Source organism: Pterocles gutturalis, unplaced genomic scaffold (assembly GCF_000699245.1).
Source record: "Pterocles gutturalis isolate BGI_N339 unplaced genomic scaffold, ASM69924v1 scaffold4004, whole genome shotgun sequence".
Taxonomy (NCBI): Eukaryota; Metazoa; Chordata; class Aves; order Pterocliformes; family Pteroclidae; genus Pterocles; species Pterocles gutturalis.
The window spans coordinates 1,311-16,458 of NW_010135435.1; the positions used below are offsets into that span (position 1 = coordinate 1,311).

Below are 15,148 nucleotides of genomic sequence, written 5' to 3' on the forward strand. Positions count from 1 at the left end.
AATGGGCGGGAAGGCTTTAATTAAACAAGGAGAGAGAATCTTCTTGGTTTTCCTGCATCAAAGACAATGGGTGTAACAGCTTTTGTGTTCCTTTTCAGTGATGGTCGAGTGCCAGTTTTTTAGCTCTGGCAGGTAGTGTGGCAGGTTTAGCATCCTCAAAATACGCTTTGGATGCTCTGGTCTTCAGCTGGGAATTAATGTAGCATTAAGTTGTGACACAGCCTGCTTTGTGAGGCTGTTCCTGCATTTGTGCCTTCGGCTGACCAGAAGTGTATTAGTTGTGTGAAGAGTGGTTTAGCACTGTTAAGAGAGTCTGGTCTGCTGCTTTAAAACCAACCAGCCAACAAACCAACCCACCCACCATGATATGGAATGAGCTCTGATGGGGTTTTACCGCTGTGAGATGCATCTGTGAAGGAAGCATGGTGGTGTTGTGGTGGAAGCAACCACTGGTGTATGGGGACTCTTTGTGGAGTGTAGGGTGTGAACACATTCGTTTAGCTGGCCGTTGTGGTGCTAAGATAGTTGTGTTAAAGGTTGATACCTTTTTGTGGCTTCTATAGAGACGAACCAGACAATATCGTTATATCTTGCTAGTAAAGGGTATGCTGAAAGAATAATGTCCTTATGAGCCTGTGTGGCTTTTACTTCTAGGGAAAAAAAATTCCCCAGGAAGTTTGTGATGGGGAAATTCCAAAATTTGATGGAGCAGGTTACGACAAAGACTTGGTTGAAGCTCTTGAAAGGGACGTTGTACCAAGGAATCCAAGCATTAGTTGGTATGAGGATTTTCTCAATTCAAGTGTTTTTGCTAGTGTGGAGAAGGAGAGTCAAGGCGCCATCGTAATATTCTACAGATAAGCAAAACAAGGTCTTTGGTTTTAACAGTTTATTCATTTGATTACAGTTAAGCTTTTGTTGCTAGCTGATATTATGTGCAGTACATCCGTTACAAGTATTGCTGAAATTAAAATACACTCCAGAGAGCTTTAAAGATACCGCTTTGGTGTTCATATTGTCCAAAACAATTTTTAATTAAGCAGCTCAGGGTAACTTGAGTTGAAAATAATTTTTTCCCTACCTTCCAAAAGTGGATTCAATTTTAGGTCACAGGATTATAGGAGCGCTCTCATGAGGCATGTACTGGCATGCTAAAAGAGATGATACTAAGTAAAAAGCTTTTCTGTTTTTCTTGTATAAAAATAGAAGAAATACTGTTGTACAGGAATCTTATACAAGTTTCTTCATCTTGTACAGGGATGACATAGCGGATTTGGAAGAAGCCAAGAAATTATTAAGAGAAGCTGTCGTTCTTCCCATGTGGATGCCTGATTTTTTCAAAGGAATCAGAAGACCTTGGAAGGTGAGAATTTATTTGTTGTTGTTGTAAATGGCAAGCTGTAGGTTTGTATGTCTGCTGCTGTAATGTGTGTGGATGTCTGTAGCAGGAGGCTAAAAAGGTAAATGGGAAAGATTAGGAATTTGTTAAATCCTCTTGTAATGATTCATGTAAAATGCACTGAAAGAAACAACTGGAAGTGTATGGAGGAAGTGTATGGAGGCTTTACAGTAAACAGTAATTCTTTTGTATTTACTCGGTTATAGCTTGTTGACATTGTAATACTTTCTATATGTCAGCTTGTACATGTGAGTAAGCACATAGGGTATATTGACAGAAGCAGAAATGCTTAATAGACAGCTCTGTTTAGGATTATGGTGGTCACTCTTCAACACTTCATGGAGGAAAGCAGTTCTTGGGCTCTTTTATTCTGCATGTGCTATCACTCAGACTGCAAACTGCAGGCTGGATGGTTCAAGGAAGCAAGGAGAGAGGGGGCTAATCTGAGTGATGATTTAGCTTTGCAGTTATATTTGCAGCTGGGCGTAGTTATTGCTGTAGTGGGAGAAATTCCAAGTGGGAGAATGAGCTGTAATTGGAAGGATATAGGACTGAGCTGGCCTGGCTGATGGACCAGAGGTGAGCCCAGTCAGGGTCTTGCATAGAGCTAACAAGGAGGAGGCGGGAGGAGGTTGCTAAGTAATTCTGTAAACAGAAAATAAAGTTGTCTTGCTTTTGTTGTGAGATGGATTGACACTTTTTTTTGAAATAACTAGTCACAACAAAAGGGCTTTCTGGTTACTGAGAAGGATTAGTGGGGAAAAGAGAGTCTTGCAAATTGCCCATTATTCTGAGTCTGCAAGGCAATGGCATGTGTAGGATAGTTCCTGTGGTTTAGTACACGGGTTCAGCACCATGTCAGATCTTGTGTTACGAGCACTTGCCTTGTCTTTTCCTGCTTGGTCCGTGTACTTCTCTGGCTTATACTTGGGTCTGCCTCTCAAAGCTGTCCTCCTCCAGCCTGAGCCAGTCCTAGATCCTTGTTATTCTGCTTATTTGTTAAAAAAGACCTGTGGGAACTGATGAGTGGAAGACTTGACAGTGGGGGTTGTGTCTACAGTAAAGAAGGGAAGTCAGAAAAGAGTGGGAGCTGGGAGATTGCTGCTTGATGGCTGTTCATGGAGGTTTTAGTGAGTTGCAGGGTGGCAGCCCAAACCTAGCCCCAGGCTATATGGTCTTCAGGGCTTTAGGGTGCTTGTGGTCAGTACTAGTGGGCTTGAGGTTAACCCTAAGGTTAACCAAGCTGTTGGCTTGGACAGAGGCTAGATATTGTGGGTTACAAGTGTAGGGTGAGATTTTAGTGTCTTTTGAACAGCTGAATCTTTCTCTTTTCCTCTTTGGCACAGAGGAAGTTGATCCATACCCTTATTATAGACTACAGGCGCTCTGTCTGTCCAGTCTTCAAGAATGTTTAAGGGAGTGAAGAGCTGCTATGCTTTTTTTTTCAACAATTAACATGCCTAGAGGATGTAGTGGCCATCTGTCTTTAAGGCAGGTATCTCAGCAGACGGCAAGGAACGTGAACAATGCCTCTGGCCCTGTGTCCAAGTATTGTGGCAGTGGATAAAGAAACAACAGCCTGGTCTTTTAAAGACTTACAGTATCCATCTCTTCGTGTGCGATTACCTTTTCCTACTGAGAAGTGTCGCCTCTGAAAACTGTGTGGTTGTAGACATGGAAAAAAAATTCTAAGATTATTTCCTCTCTTCAGTCTGAAATGCAAATTGATTTCTGACAAGTCCATGAAGAGTCTTCATTGTTAGCCTTTTCCTTGGTGACTTGTGAAGCTGTAACTCTCCTGAATTTATTTCTCACACAGAACAGCATTTATTTTCCCTACTGTTGACCTCTGACTGTGCTCCAAGGATGAGAACTTTTGAAGGGAAAACTATTTCTTGCACTAATCAGTGTAGCAGCAGGCATTTGTTGAGCCTAGGCATTCAGGACCATAATTCAGGGAAAAGGCAGCCAAATCTGTTTTTGGATGTTCAGACTCTCCTGAGAACAATTCTCAAGACAGCCCTCACGGTCTGTGCCTGCATTCAGAGGACGGTGCCTTGTATGAAGGAGCCAGCTGTCTTCCCTGATTCAACACAGGTGCTGTGTAGTTGCAGCCACGGGATTCTGAGTGGCCACAGGCTTGCTCTTTCTTGTTCTTTGCACTGTTTTGTGCCAAGAAGGCCCAGTTGCTCACTGTGCTTCCCACTGCTCTGCTAGTGATTGTTACAACAACAAGAAGTAACCCTGCAGTGATTTCATCAAAACACTTACTCCCTGCGGTGCATTTCAGCTTTTTATTTGAATACTTTGGATTAACAGAGCCTTAGAGGAAGAATAAAGAAGTCTTTGTGTTTGTCAAGGATTTTAACTAGTGAGTAAGCGGCAGCCTCCTAGTTTGCAGAGATGAAGAGCAACTTGATCCTATGTGTTTCTGTTTGCAACCATGCATATCCTGTTTTGCTGAGAACTCAAAGGTTTTTGGTTTTTTTTAAACTGGTATTTCTATCATCCTTATCCCCAGAGAGCTTGGTTTTCCCCTGGCTTTATGCCTCATGTGGCTGCTTTGCACCTGTGTTATGCACATATATAATGCCGCCGGTATCATATGCAAGGTAACGCTCGCTGTAGTAGTTACACAGGAGGTGCAAAGTGATGGGCTTAAATTTTGGCAGTGAGCGGCATGTGTAGCTGAAGCCAGAATTTGACTTTCCATAGTAATGGAGGACCAAAGCAGTGTACAAAAAATGACATTATTCCCTTTTATTGCCAGGTCCTGCAGTAAACACAGCTTGTCAAACACAGGGTCAAGGGTCAAGTGTGATTTGAACTGAGGTGCAGCTTGTTTTAAAATATTCAATAAACACGGTAGAAACTTGGAGAGAACAGTAAGTAATTTCTGACCTGCCTGTCACTGGCTGAGTCATTTTCACCCAGTCACTCCAGGGCTGTACTTGCAATATTATTGTAATATCAGTATGACGATGCAGCAGTTCAAACCACAGTATATGTCTGAACGTTCGTGGGGAGAAAAAGAGTCAATTTACTTTTTATGCTTGCTGCTCTGGAGCTTAGGAAACCTTAGGCAGCCTGAGGAGTGACATTGGACTGTTAGCTGTATGGCTGGTGTGTGAACGTTTCTGACTTAATTTACTGATGAATGTATGTTGAGCTTGCATTAGCTAAGTGTTAAATGACAATAAAGGTATTGAGAGTTAATGGAAAATGGAGTACAGCGAGGCTATTGCTTTTGAATAGTACATTTTTGAATAATTGCATTCCCGGTTGATTTGTTTTTATAGATCTCTTCTATGTCATTCTTTGTGCTTTTTGAAGTAAATTTTTGTGAGGAACAGATGAAATCTAATTTGCTGTGTCGCTTGCATTTAACAAATATTTTATTGCTGTGGCATTTTATGTAAGTTATTAATTGCAAAGCACATTACGATGTGCAATTCTAATTCTAGCTAATTTGATTGCCCTTGCAACACAGTGCAACTTTTGCTTTAGGAAACTCTTTGTTAGTATGTAATAAGCTCTTGCAGTTGGGAGGGAAAAAACCCCCAAGCTGCTTGAGCACTACATTTTCATAGTGCCATGCTTAAAATCACAGTGCCACATGCAGGCATGGAGCAGTGTGGTGTTCCTCTCCAACACTGCTGTTGAAAGGGTTGGAAAGAGTATCCATAAAGATAACTCTTATTTAGAAATATTATCAGGAGTGATTAACGAGTCTCAGTGCTACAATCTTAACATGGGTCCTGAAAGCACTGTGTGTCTAGCTAAAAGCCTGTTTGCATAATGACGGGTAAATGTGCTGAGCTGCAGAGATGTGTGCTCCTTACTCTGTCTTTCAGATGGACCACAGATGGAAGGACAGTCTGATGATGTAGATGCCAGCCTGGGACTTAACAATTGTAGTTCTGTTCTCAAGTTTAAAGCTTTCTGAATCATCACTGAGGTTCATATTAGGCTTTTGTGGGACTGAGTGGCAGTACACATGAGCCACAGTTGCTTATCTGTAAAACAGAATTAGTAGTGCTCTTCTGCCATCCAACAGTGTGGTGGGAATGGTGTTTCATCCAGGATTTGCTAAGATGCAGTAGTATGGTCATAGAAGTACTGAGATGGAGAGATTAAACAGTATGACAAACTGTTGTATTCAGTGCATGTTCTTGTGCATACTTAAGTGTAAAAATCAATCAGAGTCATACATACATGTCGTCAGGACTTTTTGTCAAAATGTTTTTCTACTGAAAAAATGCTCCACTGAGCATGAGTCAAACACAACTTTCTGCAAAAGTATTTTGGTTTCTATGAAGATTTCTTCAGGAAGGGGCCTTTCTTCCAGAAAGAAGAATTCACTGTCTTCATCTGCCTGTGCAGCGCCTTGTGAGTTGGGGTATGCGTAAGTTCAAGTCCAGGCTCTGTCTGATTCAGAAGAAGGCTGTAAATGTGTTGTCTACTTCCCAGGTGATAGATGCAGCAACAGTTACTGGCTTTTGTGATTAATACTCCAATTGAGTGGTAAGAAGAAACCACAGAATACTTCCACACTGTTCTCGAAAGCAAGATTCTTGTCTTTTGTTTTCCACTGATGACGATTATGTTATTAAACAGTTTAAATGCAGATCTTGGATCACGTTGAGATGTAGTGTAGAGTACCAATTGCAAAGTCTCTTTATCTGTTATTCATTACCTTTGCTTTCACCTTTCAGGGTGTGCTGATGGTTGGTCCTCCTGGCACTGGCAAAACAATGCTAGCGAAAGCTGTTGCCACAGAATGTGGAACAACATTCTTCAATGTGTCTTCCTCTACCCTGACGTCTAAATACAGGGGCGAGTCTGAGAAGCTGGTCCGCCTCTTGTTTGAAATGGTATGTCCTCAGTGTTGTGATCTGGGGCTCACTAAGGTGAGAAAGGACATCTCTCTTGGTTTCCTGCTCCTCAAGTAGCATGTTGGAAGCACGGAGTTCATTGAACTGACACCCCCGCAACCATGTCCAGTCACCATGTGTTTAGGATAGCATTTTCCAGACTAAACGTAGAGTTGTGAACTTGACAGAAATTCAGTTCTTTTTCGGTTATGGGATAACAAGCCCATAGGAAGTAGATTTGAAATTGGAAGGGATTTGGAACTGTTATTCTAGAAGCAATACATATTTTCATTCAGTTTCTGTTCTGAATGATGGACACAAGTCTCTCTGTGAAGTTGTGAGTGCGGTCCATCGTGCAGGGTATGTGAAGGACATGCCCATGTGGACCTGTACTGAAGAGCCATTCACCTATTTGGGATACTCATTGCACTTCTACAATACTCAGTTAAAATCTGTGTCTGTTGAGATAGGCTGAGTTCCCTTCCGTCCCCTATGCTTATGCCTCACTAACAGAAAAACCTGGACACGAAAACTGTCTATATTTCGATTGTGTTCCTTTTCCCCTTTTCAAGACTAGTTGCTGAGGAAAACCAACCAACACTGAAAGACACCTGGCTCAAGGAGTACAGTTTAAAGTGTATAAACTTCTGCATATGCCAGACAGTTTGTAAATCAAGATCTTGAATTATTTTCTTGTGACAGGCAGGGAAGATATGTACATAATATGTCTAGTGGGACTGGGTCATGGTCTAATGAGGTCCTGTGCCTGCTGCTGCAGCCTTAATAGTAATGTTTTCATTTGAATAAAGGCGAGGTTTTACGCTCCAACAACAATCTTCATTGATGAGATAGATTCCATCTGCAGCCGCAGAGGCACGTCTGACGAACACGAGGCGAGTCGAAGAGTCAAGTCAGAGCTGCTTGTGCAAATGGATGGTAACAAGTGTTTAGATCTGAGTTTGGGGCTGGGGTGCTGTTTTTTTTACAGGTGGGAATATAAGAACTTGAGCAATCTGGAAAACCTGGCTTTATGGATAGAAGAAAAGTAAGGCAGAACTTGAGAGTAGTGTATTTCTGGAGTGTTCATAGAATCATAGAATAGTTAGGGTTGGAAGGGACCTTTAAAAGTCATCTAGTCCAACGCCCCTGCAATGCGCAGGGACATCTTCAACTATGTCAGGTTGCTCAAAGCCCCATCTAACCTGACCTTGAATGTTTCCAGGGATGGGACATCTACCACCTATCTGGGAACCTGTTCCTGTGTTTTCACCACCCTCATTGTGAAGAATTTCTTTCTTACATCTAGTCTAAATCTACCCTCTTTCCATTTAAAACCATTAACCCTTGTCCTGTCACAACAGGCCCTGCTAAAAGGTTTGTCCCTGTCTTTCTTACAAGCCCTCTTTAAGTACTGAAAGGCCACGATAAGGTCTCCCCAGAGCCTCCTCTTCTCCGGGCTGAACAACCCCAACTCTCTCAGCATTTCTTCATCAGAGAGGTGTTCCAGCCTTCTGATCATTTTTGTGGCCTTCCTCTGGACCTGCTCCCAACAGATCCATGTCTGTCCTGTGCTGAGGGCTCCAGAGCTGGATGCAGGACTCTAGTTGGGGTCTCACGAGAGTGGAGTAGACTGGAAGAATCATCTCCCTTGACCTGGTGGTCACACTTCTTTTGATGCAGCCCAGGATGTAGTTGGCTTTCTGGGCTGCGAGTGTACATCGCTGGGTCACGTCCAGCTCTTCATCCACCAGTGTCCCCAAATCCTCAGCAGGGCTGCTCTCAGTCCCTTCATCCCCCAGCCTGTATTGATACTGGGGGTTGCCCTGACCCATATGCAGGACCTTGCACTTGGCTTGCTCAGTATCATGAGGTTCACATAGTTCCACTTCCTGAGCTTGCCCAGGTCCCTCTAGATGGCATCCCATCCCTCAGGCATGTCAACCACACCACTCAGCTTGGTGTTGTCTGCAAACTTGCAGAGGGTGCACTCAATCCCACTGTGTCATTGATGAAGATATTAAACACTACCAGTACGGACCCCTGAGGGACACCACTTGTCACTGATCTCCATCTGGATGCTGAGCCATTGACCACTGCCTTCTGGATGCGACCATCCAACCAATTCCTCATCCACCGCACAGTCCTCCCATCAAATCCATATCTCTCCTATTTAAAGAGGAGGAGGATGTGGAGGACCGTGTCAAAGGCCTTACAGAAGTCCAGACAGATGACATCTGCAGCTCTTCCCGTGTCCACTGATGTGGTCACTCCATCACAGAAGGCCACTAGGTTGGTCAGGCAGGACTTGCCCTTGGTGAAGCCATCCTGGCTGTCTCGGATCACTTCCCTGTCCTCCATGTGTCTTAGCGTAGCTTCTAGGAGGATCTGTTCCATCATCTTCACAGGCACAGAGGCGAGGCTGACAGGTTGGTAGTTCCCAAGGTCCTCCTTTCTACCCTTTTTAAAAATGGGTGCAATGTGTTTCCGTTTTTCCAGTCACCAGGGACTTCACCCAATTGCCGTGACTTTTCAAATATCATGGAGAGTGGCTTGGCAACTACGTCAGACAATTCCGTCAGGACTCTGGCATGTGTCTGGTCAGGTCCTATAGACTTACGTATGTTCAGGTTCCTCAGGTGGTCATGAACCTGATCTTCTCTTACAGTGGGAGGGACTTTGCTTCCCCAGTTCCCATCTTGTGGTCCATCCACTTGAGAGGTGAGGAAAAAGAGGTTGCCAGTGATGACTGAGGCAAAAAAGTTGTTGAGTACCGCAGCCTTCTCCTCATTTGTTGTTACCAGTTTTCCAGTCTTGCTCATCAAGGGGGGGTACGCTTTCTTTGACCTTCCTTTTCTAGCTGACATACCTGTAGAAGCCCTTCTTATTATTCTTTGCATCCCTTGCCAAGTTCAGCTCCAGCTTCCTGACGCCATCCCTACATAGCTGGGCAGCATCCCTGTACTCTTCCCAGGATACCTGTCCCTGCTCCCACTGCCTGTGCATTTCCTTCTTGACCTTTAGTTTGACCAGCAGGTCCTGACTCAGCCACACTGGTCTCTTGCATTCCTTATCTGCTTGAAGGCAGATAAAGGTTGTTCCACTTTTTTTTCTAAAATGGCCATTTTGATGGTAAATTGAAAACTCATGTTTAAGAGACACAGACTCTAGGAGACGCAGATAATGGAGATTTGTGCAGTTTAATACAGGTCTTTAATTTTGATGCAATTTAAACAAATTTCCCCACTTTGCTAGAGTCTCCAGCTCAGGGACCCCATTGTGGGATCTGATTTTGCTGTATTCCGTGGTGGCAGGTACTATTACCCTTTTAGTCACATTTAGTACCTTCTCTGTGCAGGTGCACATAACAAGGATGACCATCTGAGGAATATTGTATGCCATAGTAGTTTGATAACCACCTCTGTATTGCAGCTATTGTTTAACTACTATTTATAATGTCCTCAAATGTGCAGGTTCATTGTGGTAAACTCAGGGTAGGCAACGTTTTGCCCCAAAGTAGTAATTTCTTTGCAGTCCTCATTTGAGAGGCTAAGGAGTGATTTGTATTCCTTCTGTGGACAGATTTGACAGAGATAGCACTTTCTGTGGGACTAGTAGGGCTACACTCACATATGACTGTTATTAGCACTGTCAAAGACTCAGAAAAGAATGAACTGTCCCCCTCTCTGTGACAATGATTGTCTTGTCACACATAAGCTATGGGAAGTTTGGAAAGGGGCACAAGGACTGTATAGAGCTGTTGCTTAGCTTTGTCCAGGCTTTTGTAATGTTTTTGCAGTGTTTCTTAGTAAGCACATCAATCAATAAGAGATGTGGAGTGAAATTGCTCTAAACTGTTGTGCTTGCAGGGGTAGGTGGTGCTCTGGAAAATGATAACCCTTCCAAGATGGTTATGGTATTAGCAGCTACAAATTTTCCCTGGGATATCGATGAAGCTCTCCGACGGAGACTGGAGAAGAGGATTTATATACCTTTGCCCACAGGTATGTTTGCTATGAGCATTTTCCTTTAAAACGGCCTTTGCAAGACAAATTTAGGATTACTGCAGGACTGTTGCATTTGGGAGGAATCTTGATGTTTTTGTGATGAGCAGTGAAATTCAGGGTTTAATAATTTGTCTGGGTTGCTTTATTTTTAAAGAGAATGAGAGAAAAAAAAATACTACTTGCTTGGGGGCTTAAAAACAAAGAGCTGCAGCATTTCATTGCAAGGCCATTGATGGGTTCTTACATTTTGAAAGAGAGTTAGTTTTAATGAGCCTGGAATTATTTTAAATGTTTAACAGTCAATCCTTGAGTGATCATCAAAGGCAGCCTTTGGACATGTTCAGAAATACTGCAAATGCACTCTGTGCCCTTGCAGACAAATGCAAAGAAGTGGATCCATAAATTTTCACTTACAGGCTTAGTTCATTGTAAATCACTGCTTGCTCACCTTTATGACTGTGCTTCGAGTCACTCAGAATGAAGCAGGATGATTGCTTTCCTGCCCTAAGACGTCTCGGCTTGTATTGTCTTTCCTAGCTGTCATTCACCTATCCTATTAATTTTGAGATTCCTATCACTTGAAGTTTGCATAGCTTTGTTTCTTCTTGGTACAGTGGATGCCTCATCTCCCTGCATGAGCACTCAAGATAACAAGATGCGTGTTCATGGTGACAGCAGTTGTGATTGAGTTTAGCAGGTATAAGGGCAGTTAATAGTTCTACACCTTGTCATTGCAGCTTACAGGCGGTAACAGCTCCTAACAGGATGCCTGTGTTTATGACCAATTAGTTTAAAGTCCTGTCAGCTCTTGCTCTTGTTTCTAATTGAACCAGATTTTTTTTGACACTGTGTATTACACTCGGGACAACATATGAGATGTGCTCCAGTTTTATTTCCAATCGTATGTTCTTTTGCATCTATTCTGTAAATAAGAACATTGAACTCTTCTGGGCAAGTCTAAATGATGCATTTATAACTATGCTGTGTGATTTGATGTGGTCAGCCATTGTAATTGAAAAAGTGATATGGTATGTCATACATACACCTGTATATTGTGGAATTTGATGCAAGTATATATTCTACCATGTTTCATTTTCAAAATACTGCAAAGACTTGCTTAACCCCAAAGCAAAGATTAGAAGAATGTTCTCTGATACAGGACACTCTCTGCAGGTATGCTGTATGTACATTGTGCTCTGTAAATAGTAAATCCCCATTTTATAGCTAATGCTAGTTGTGTGTGATTGATAACTCCATATTCTTGACAGTTCTGCAAAGCATACAAAACCAGCAGCTTAAGAAAAGTTTTCTAATTTCTTTTATATTTCCCTTCCCACCTTTTTTAATTAGGGACATCCATAAATAAAACATAAGTGTGGACATTTCCGTAAGACTTTTAGCCTTTCCGACTGCTACTTCTTCTGTTTGGTTTTCCTCTTTTCTAGGTTATAAAAATTGGTCACTGTGGAAATAAAGATTCTAAGCTGGTATATTTTTCTATACAGTAAAACCCAGGAAAGCATTCCTCCTCTTCTTTACCACCGTTGTGGAGAGTAACTCTGAAGCCTAGGATGTCAAATGTGAATTACCTCTTATAAGCCTAGCTACTTAATATACATACCCAAATGCACATACATACCCCAATACACATATGCACATGCCCTCTACAAGAAAAATGGTTTATTGGCTGCATAAGTGCCCATTTATGCAGCTGGTTATCACTGTGTGCACACTGCATGTAGGTCTGAAAGTGGGATACCAGGACATTTGTATTGTAAATGTATTAGTACGTTTACTGTGCTAACAGATCTGTTTTCTGTTGGGCTTCATCAGTTTTCTTCCGTGCCAGCTGAGTAAAGTGCTTAAACATATGCTTAAAGTTCAGCCTATTGTTAAGTGGCTCGTGCTGTCTGAAGCTCTGTTAATAGGATCCTCATTGTGGTTCTAATGAAACTTTGTGAATAATATGCAATCAAACACTTGAACAGCGAGTGAACCCAAAGGGGTGTGAGAAGAAGCAGACATTTGTAGGATTGTGCTTTTGTGTTCTTGGGTAGCATGTGACCAAATGCTTTGTCACCTGAGATATAAAAGACATTTTTAATGACATGTGACATTGCAAAATGTCTCAAGAATATGCTGTTTTAATATACTGCTTTTAACCATATGCTTTACTGTATTTGATTGCACACTTTACTATGTTTTGTTCTTTCTCTTTTCTTATATTAAACCTTTTTGTTTGTACTTTCCACTGAAAAATCTAAGTTGTGTTTATTTCTTTTTTTTAATGTTACTCTTCAAACAAGTATTTTTATGTTGTAGCAAAAGGCAGAGCAGAACTACTTAAGATTAATCTTCGGGAAGTAGAACTGGATCCTGATATCAGCCTTGAAGAAATTGCTGAGAAGATTGAAGGCTACTCTGGTGCTGACATCACTAATGTTTGCAGGTATCTCATCCCCCTTAATTTGCAAATAAAACTGCATGCAAAGTCATTATTTATATTAGGTGATAAAAGGCAACATCCACTACAGCTGAAGCCATGCTAACAGCGACTATGCTTGTGGCCCAAAACTATGTACTGGAACCATGTGTTACTGTGATGGGGAGCAGTCTAAAGACCACGGAGTCTTTGTATGAGATATGCTTAAGTTTTTTTGGATCTGAAAAGAAAAAAATTCTCTGAGCAAATCTCACGTTAACATTGTCTGCATTTACTGAATTTGTCTGTATTTGTTAATGTGATGCAAAGCAGGTTGGTTTTTGTTTTTTTTCCCATGAGTTCAAGAGCTAGAATTTTGTGATGCAAAGGAGCCTTTCATAGAATACTTCTTTGGGGCTTCTATATGCTGTATGTTTGGACAGCCCCCAGTGCAGCAGGATCTTGGTTTCTGCCTGAATCTTCTAGGTGCAAGGGTGATACAGATATAGGGATTAGTATTTAGTTTATTTCCATCCTGTTCCCACAATTTGTTTCATTTTTTGACAAATGAGGCTTTTCTGGTGGAGGATAGGTATTTGAAAAAACCTACTGTAAGGAAGTCTATGTCTCTTGTAACATTAGGATCCCTGCCAAGAGAAACTGATCCTTTAAGAACGTGGCTTGAGATTTTTTTATTTCTTCCCCTGCTGCTTTGCTGAAATTGTGAAATGACTTCATGGTTTTGAAAACTTGCTGTGTGTCATGCCGTGCAATAGTTAAATTACTTGTTCTCCCTCTGGCCGGTGTTATCCCTTGCTGGGAAAAACCTGGGGAAAGAGAAAATGTAATTTCAGACTGCATGTGGGCTGTGGTGTGAGAAATGAACATGCCAGTGTTCTCCATGCCAGTGGGCCATGCTGGCAGCATCAGAGCTGGGGGGAGTCACAGAGCAGGTAGAGCATGAGGAGCCACAGGCACTGATGGCCTCAGCCCTGCAGGGACACGTGACACTTGTGTCTGATGCCTCCTGCTCTGCTGTTTACAGATTCAGGTGCTATATAGAAGCAGGCAACAGAGCTGGCCTGGCCTCCAAACAGTTGCTGACTGTCCTTTTGGGCTACATCATGGGGAGAAAGTTGAAATCTACGGGGATGAGGGTGCAAAATCCAGACTATTCAAAACAACAAAAAAAAAGACTTTAAGCACAGTTCCTCTCCCACCCTGCCCTTTCCTGCACTGAAATTGTAAAATTTCATCTCTATGAATCATTGTAAAAGGTTTTCAGTTTTATAGTTTTAATTATCTCTGCACATTTACCATATGCTTAAATTAGTTTTGTTCCCAGTGCATTCTTTATGTTGAATTAGTGTAGTGATCTGGGAACATGTAAGCTAAGAAAGATGTGAACCACATCTTCTATAGTAAATAAATGCTCTCTTAAGTGTTGCTGCCGGTGGTTTCTAGCAAGAGAATACAATCAAAATTCATAGGCTTATAGCAATTAGCTCCCATACATTGTCCTGTATTTCTAGGGATGCCTCTTTAATGGCAATGAGACGGCGTATTAACGGCTTAACTCCAGAAGAGATTCGTGCACTTTCTAAAGAAGAGCTTCAGATGCCGGTTACCAAGGGGGACTTTGAGCTGGCTCTGAAGAAAATCTCCAAATCTGTTTCTGCTGCAGACCTGGAGAAGTATGAAAAATGGATTGCGGAGTTTGGATCTGCTTAATCTCAATGACAGCTCTCCTTGGCTAGAGTTTTATGGTTTTTGTTGTTTTCACTTGCAAAATGAGTTAGAAATATTTTTAAAGGTTTAATAAAAGGTCTGTCTCTGCCCCATCTCACCTCCTTCTGATGACGAGATCTTTTAAACTCCATTTGCCTTTAAAGGGAATGAACACAATAATGAGCTGATACTGTAAAATATATTTTATCTCTGAAATAGTAAAATAACACAAACAGGAAGGGAAAAATTACACTTGTGAGGATAATATTTTTTATTTTTCCATTGAAGAGCAGTGTTACTTAACATCCTCATAGTCATCTTTCATGGCTGGAATCAATAAATCAGCTGGGGGATGTGACTCCAGAGGAGCTAACAAGGGCTCGCTGTACCCCCTGCTCTTAAGTGCTGCATTTCTGTTGAGCTGCTGACTCTGCCTGCCTTGAATGTGACATCGAAGTTGCTGTTCTCTCTCTGCTCAAACATTTGGAGCAAAGCCTGTGGAATAATTGGCATTACACAGAGGCAATAAGGATCAGTTTTCCATCAAGACATGGGCTCGGCACTCATGTACACCCCTTTGGAATTGCTATCACTTCAGACTGCAATGATGTTACCTGTGACGACTTCTGATGGAAATGGGGGGAAAAGGGCCTTGATTACTCTCAGTCTGGTTTGTGCTTGATCTCTGAACATAGTTTGTACCAGTTTGACCAGTAAACAC

At 42.0% G+C, this 15,148-nt stretch overlaps 1 protein-coding gene across 1 annotated transcript; it reads left to right on the top strand.

The window, feature by feature from the left end:
• Window positions 1-654: 654 nt before the first annotated feature.
• KATNAL1 (katanin p60 subunit A-like 1) lies at window positions 655-14,787 on the top strand (the record flags this gene model as incomplete). The annotated part of the gene is made up of 7 exons (XM_010081872.1): window positions 655-779; window positions 1,258-1,363; window positions 6,115-6,273; window positions 7,083-7,209; window positions 10,140-10,274; window positions 12,600-12,726; window positions 14,232-14,787. Coding segments are annotated over 7 exons (978 nt in total), but the record flags the coding sequence as incomplete, so codon positions are not given.
• Between the last annotated feature and the right edge of the window lie 361 nt (window positions 14,788-15,148).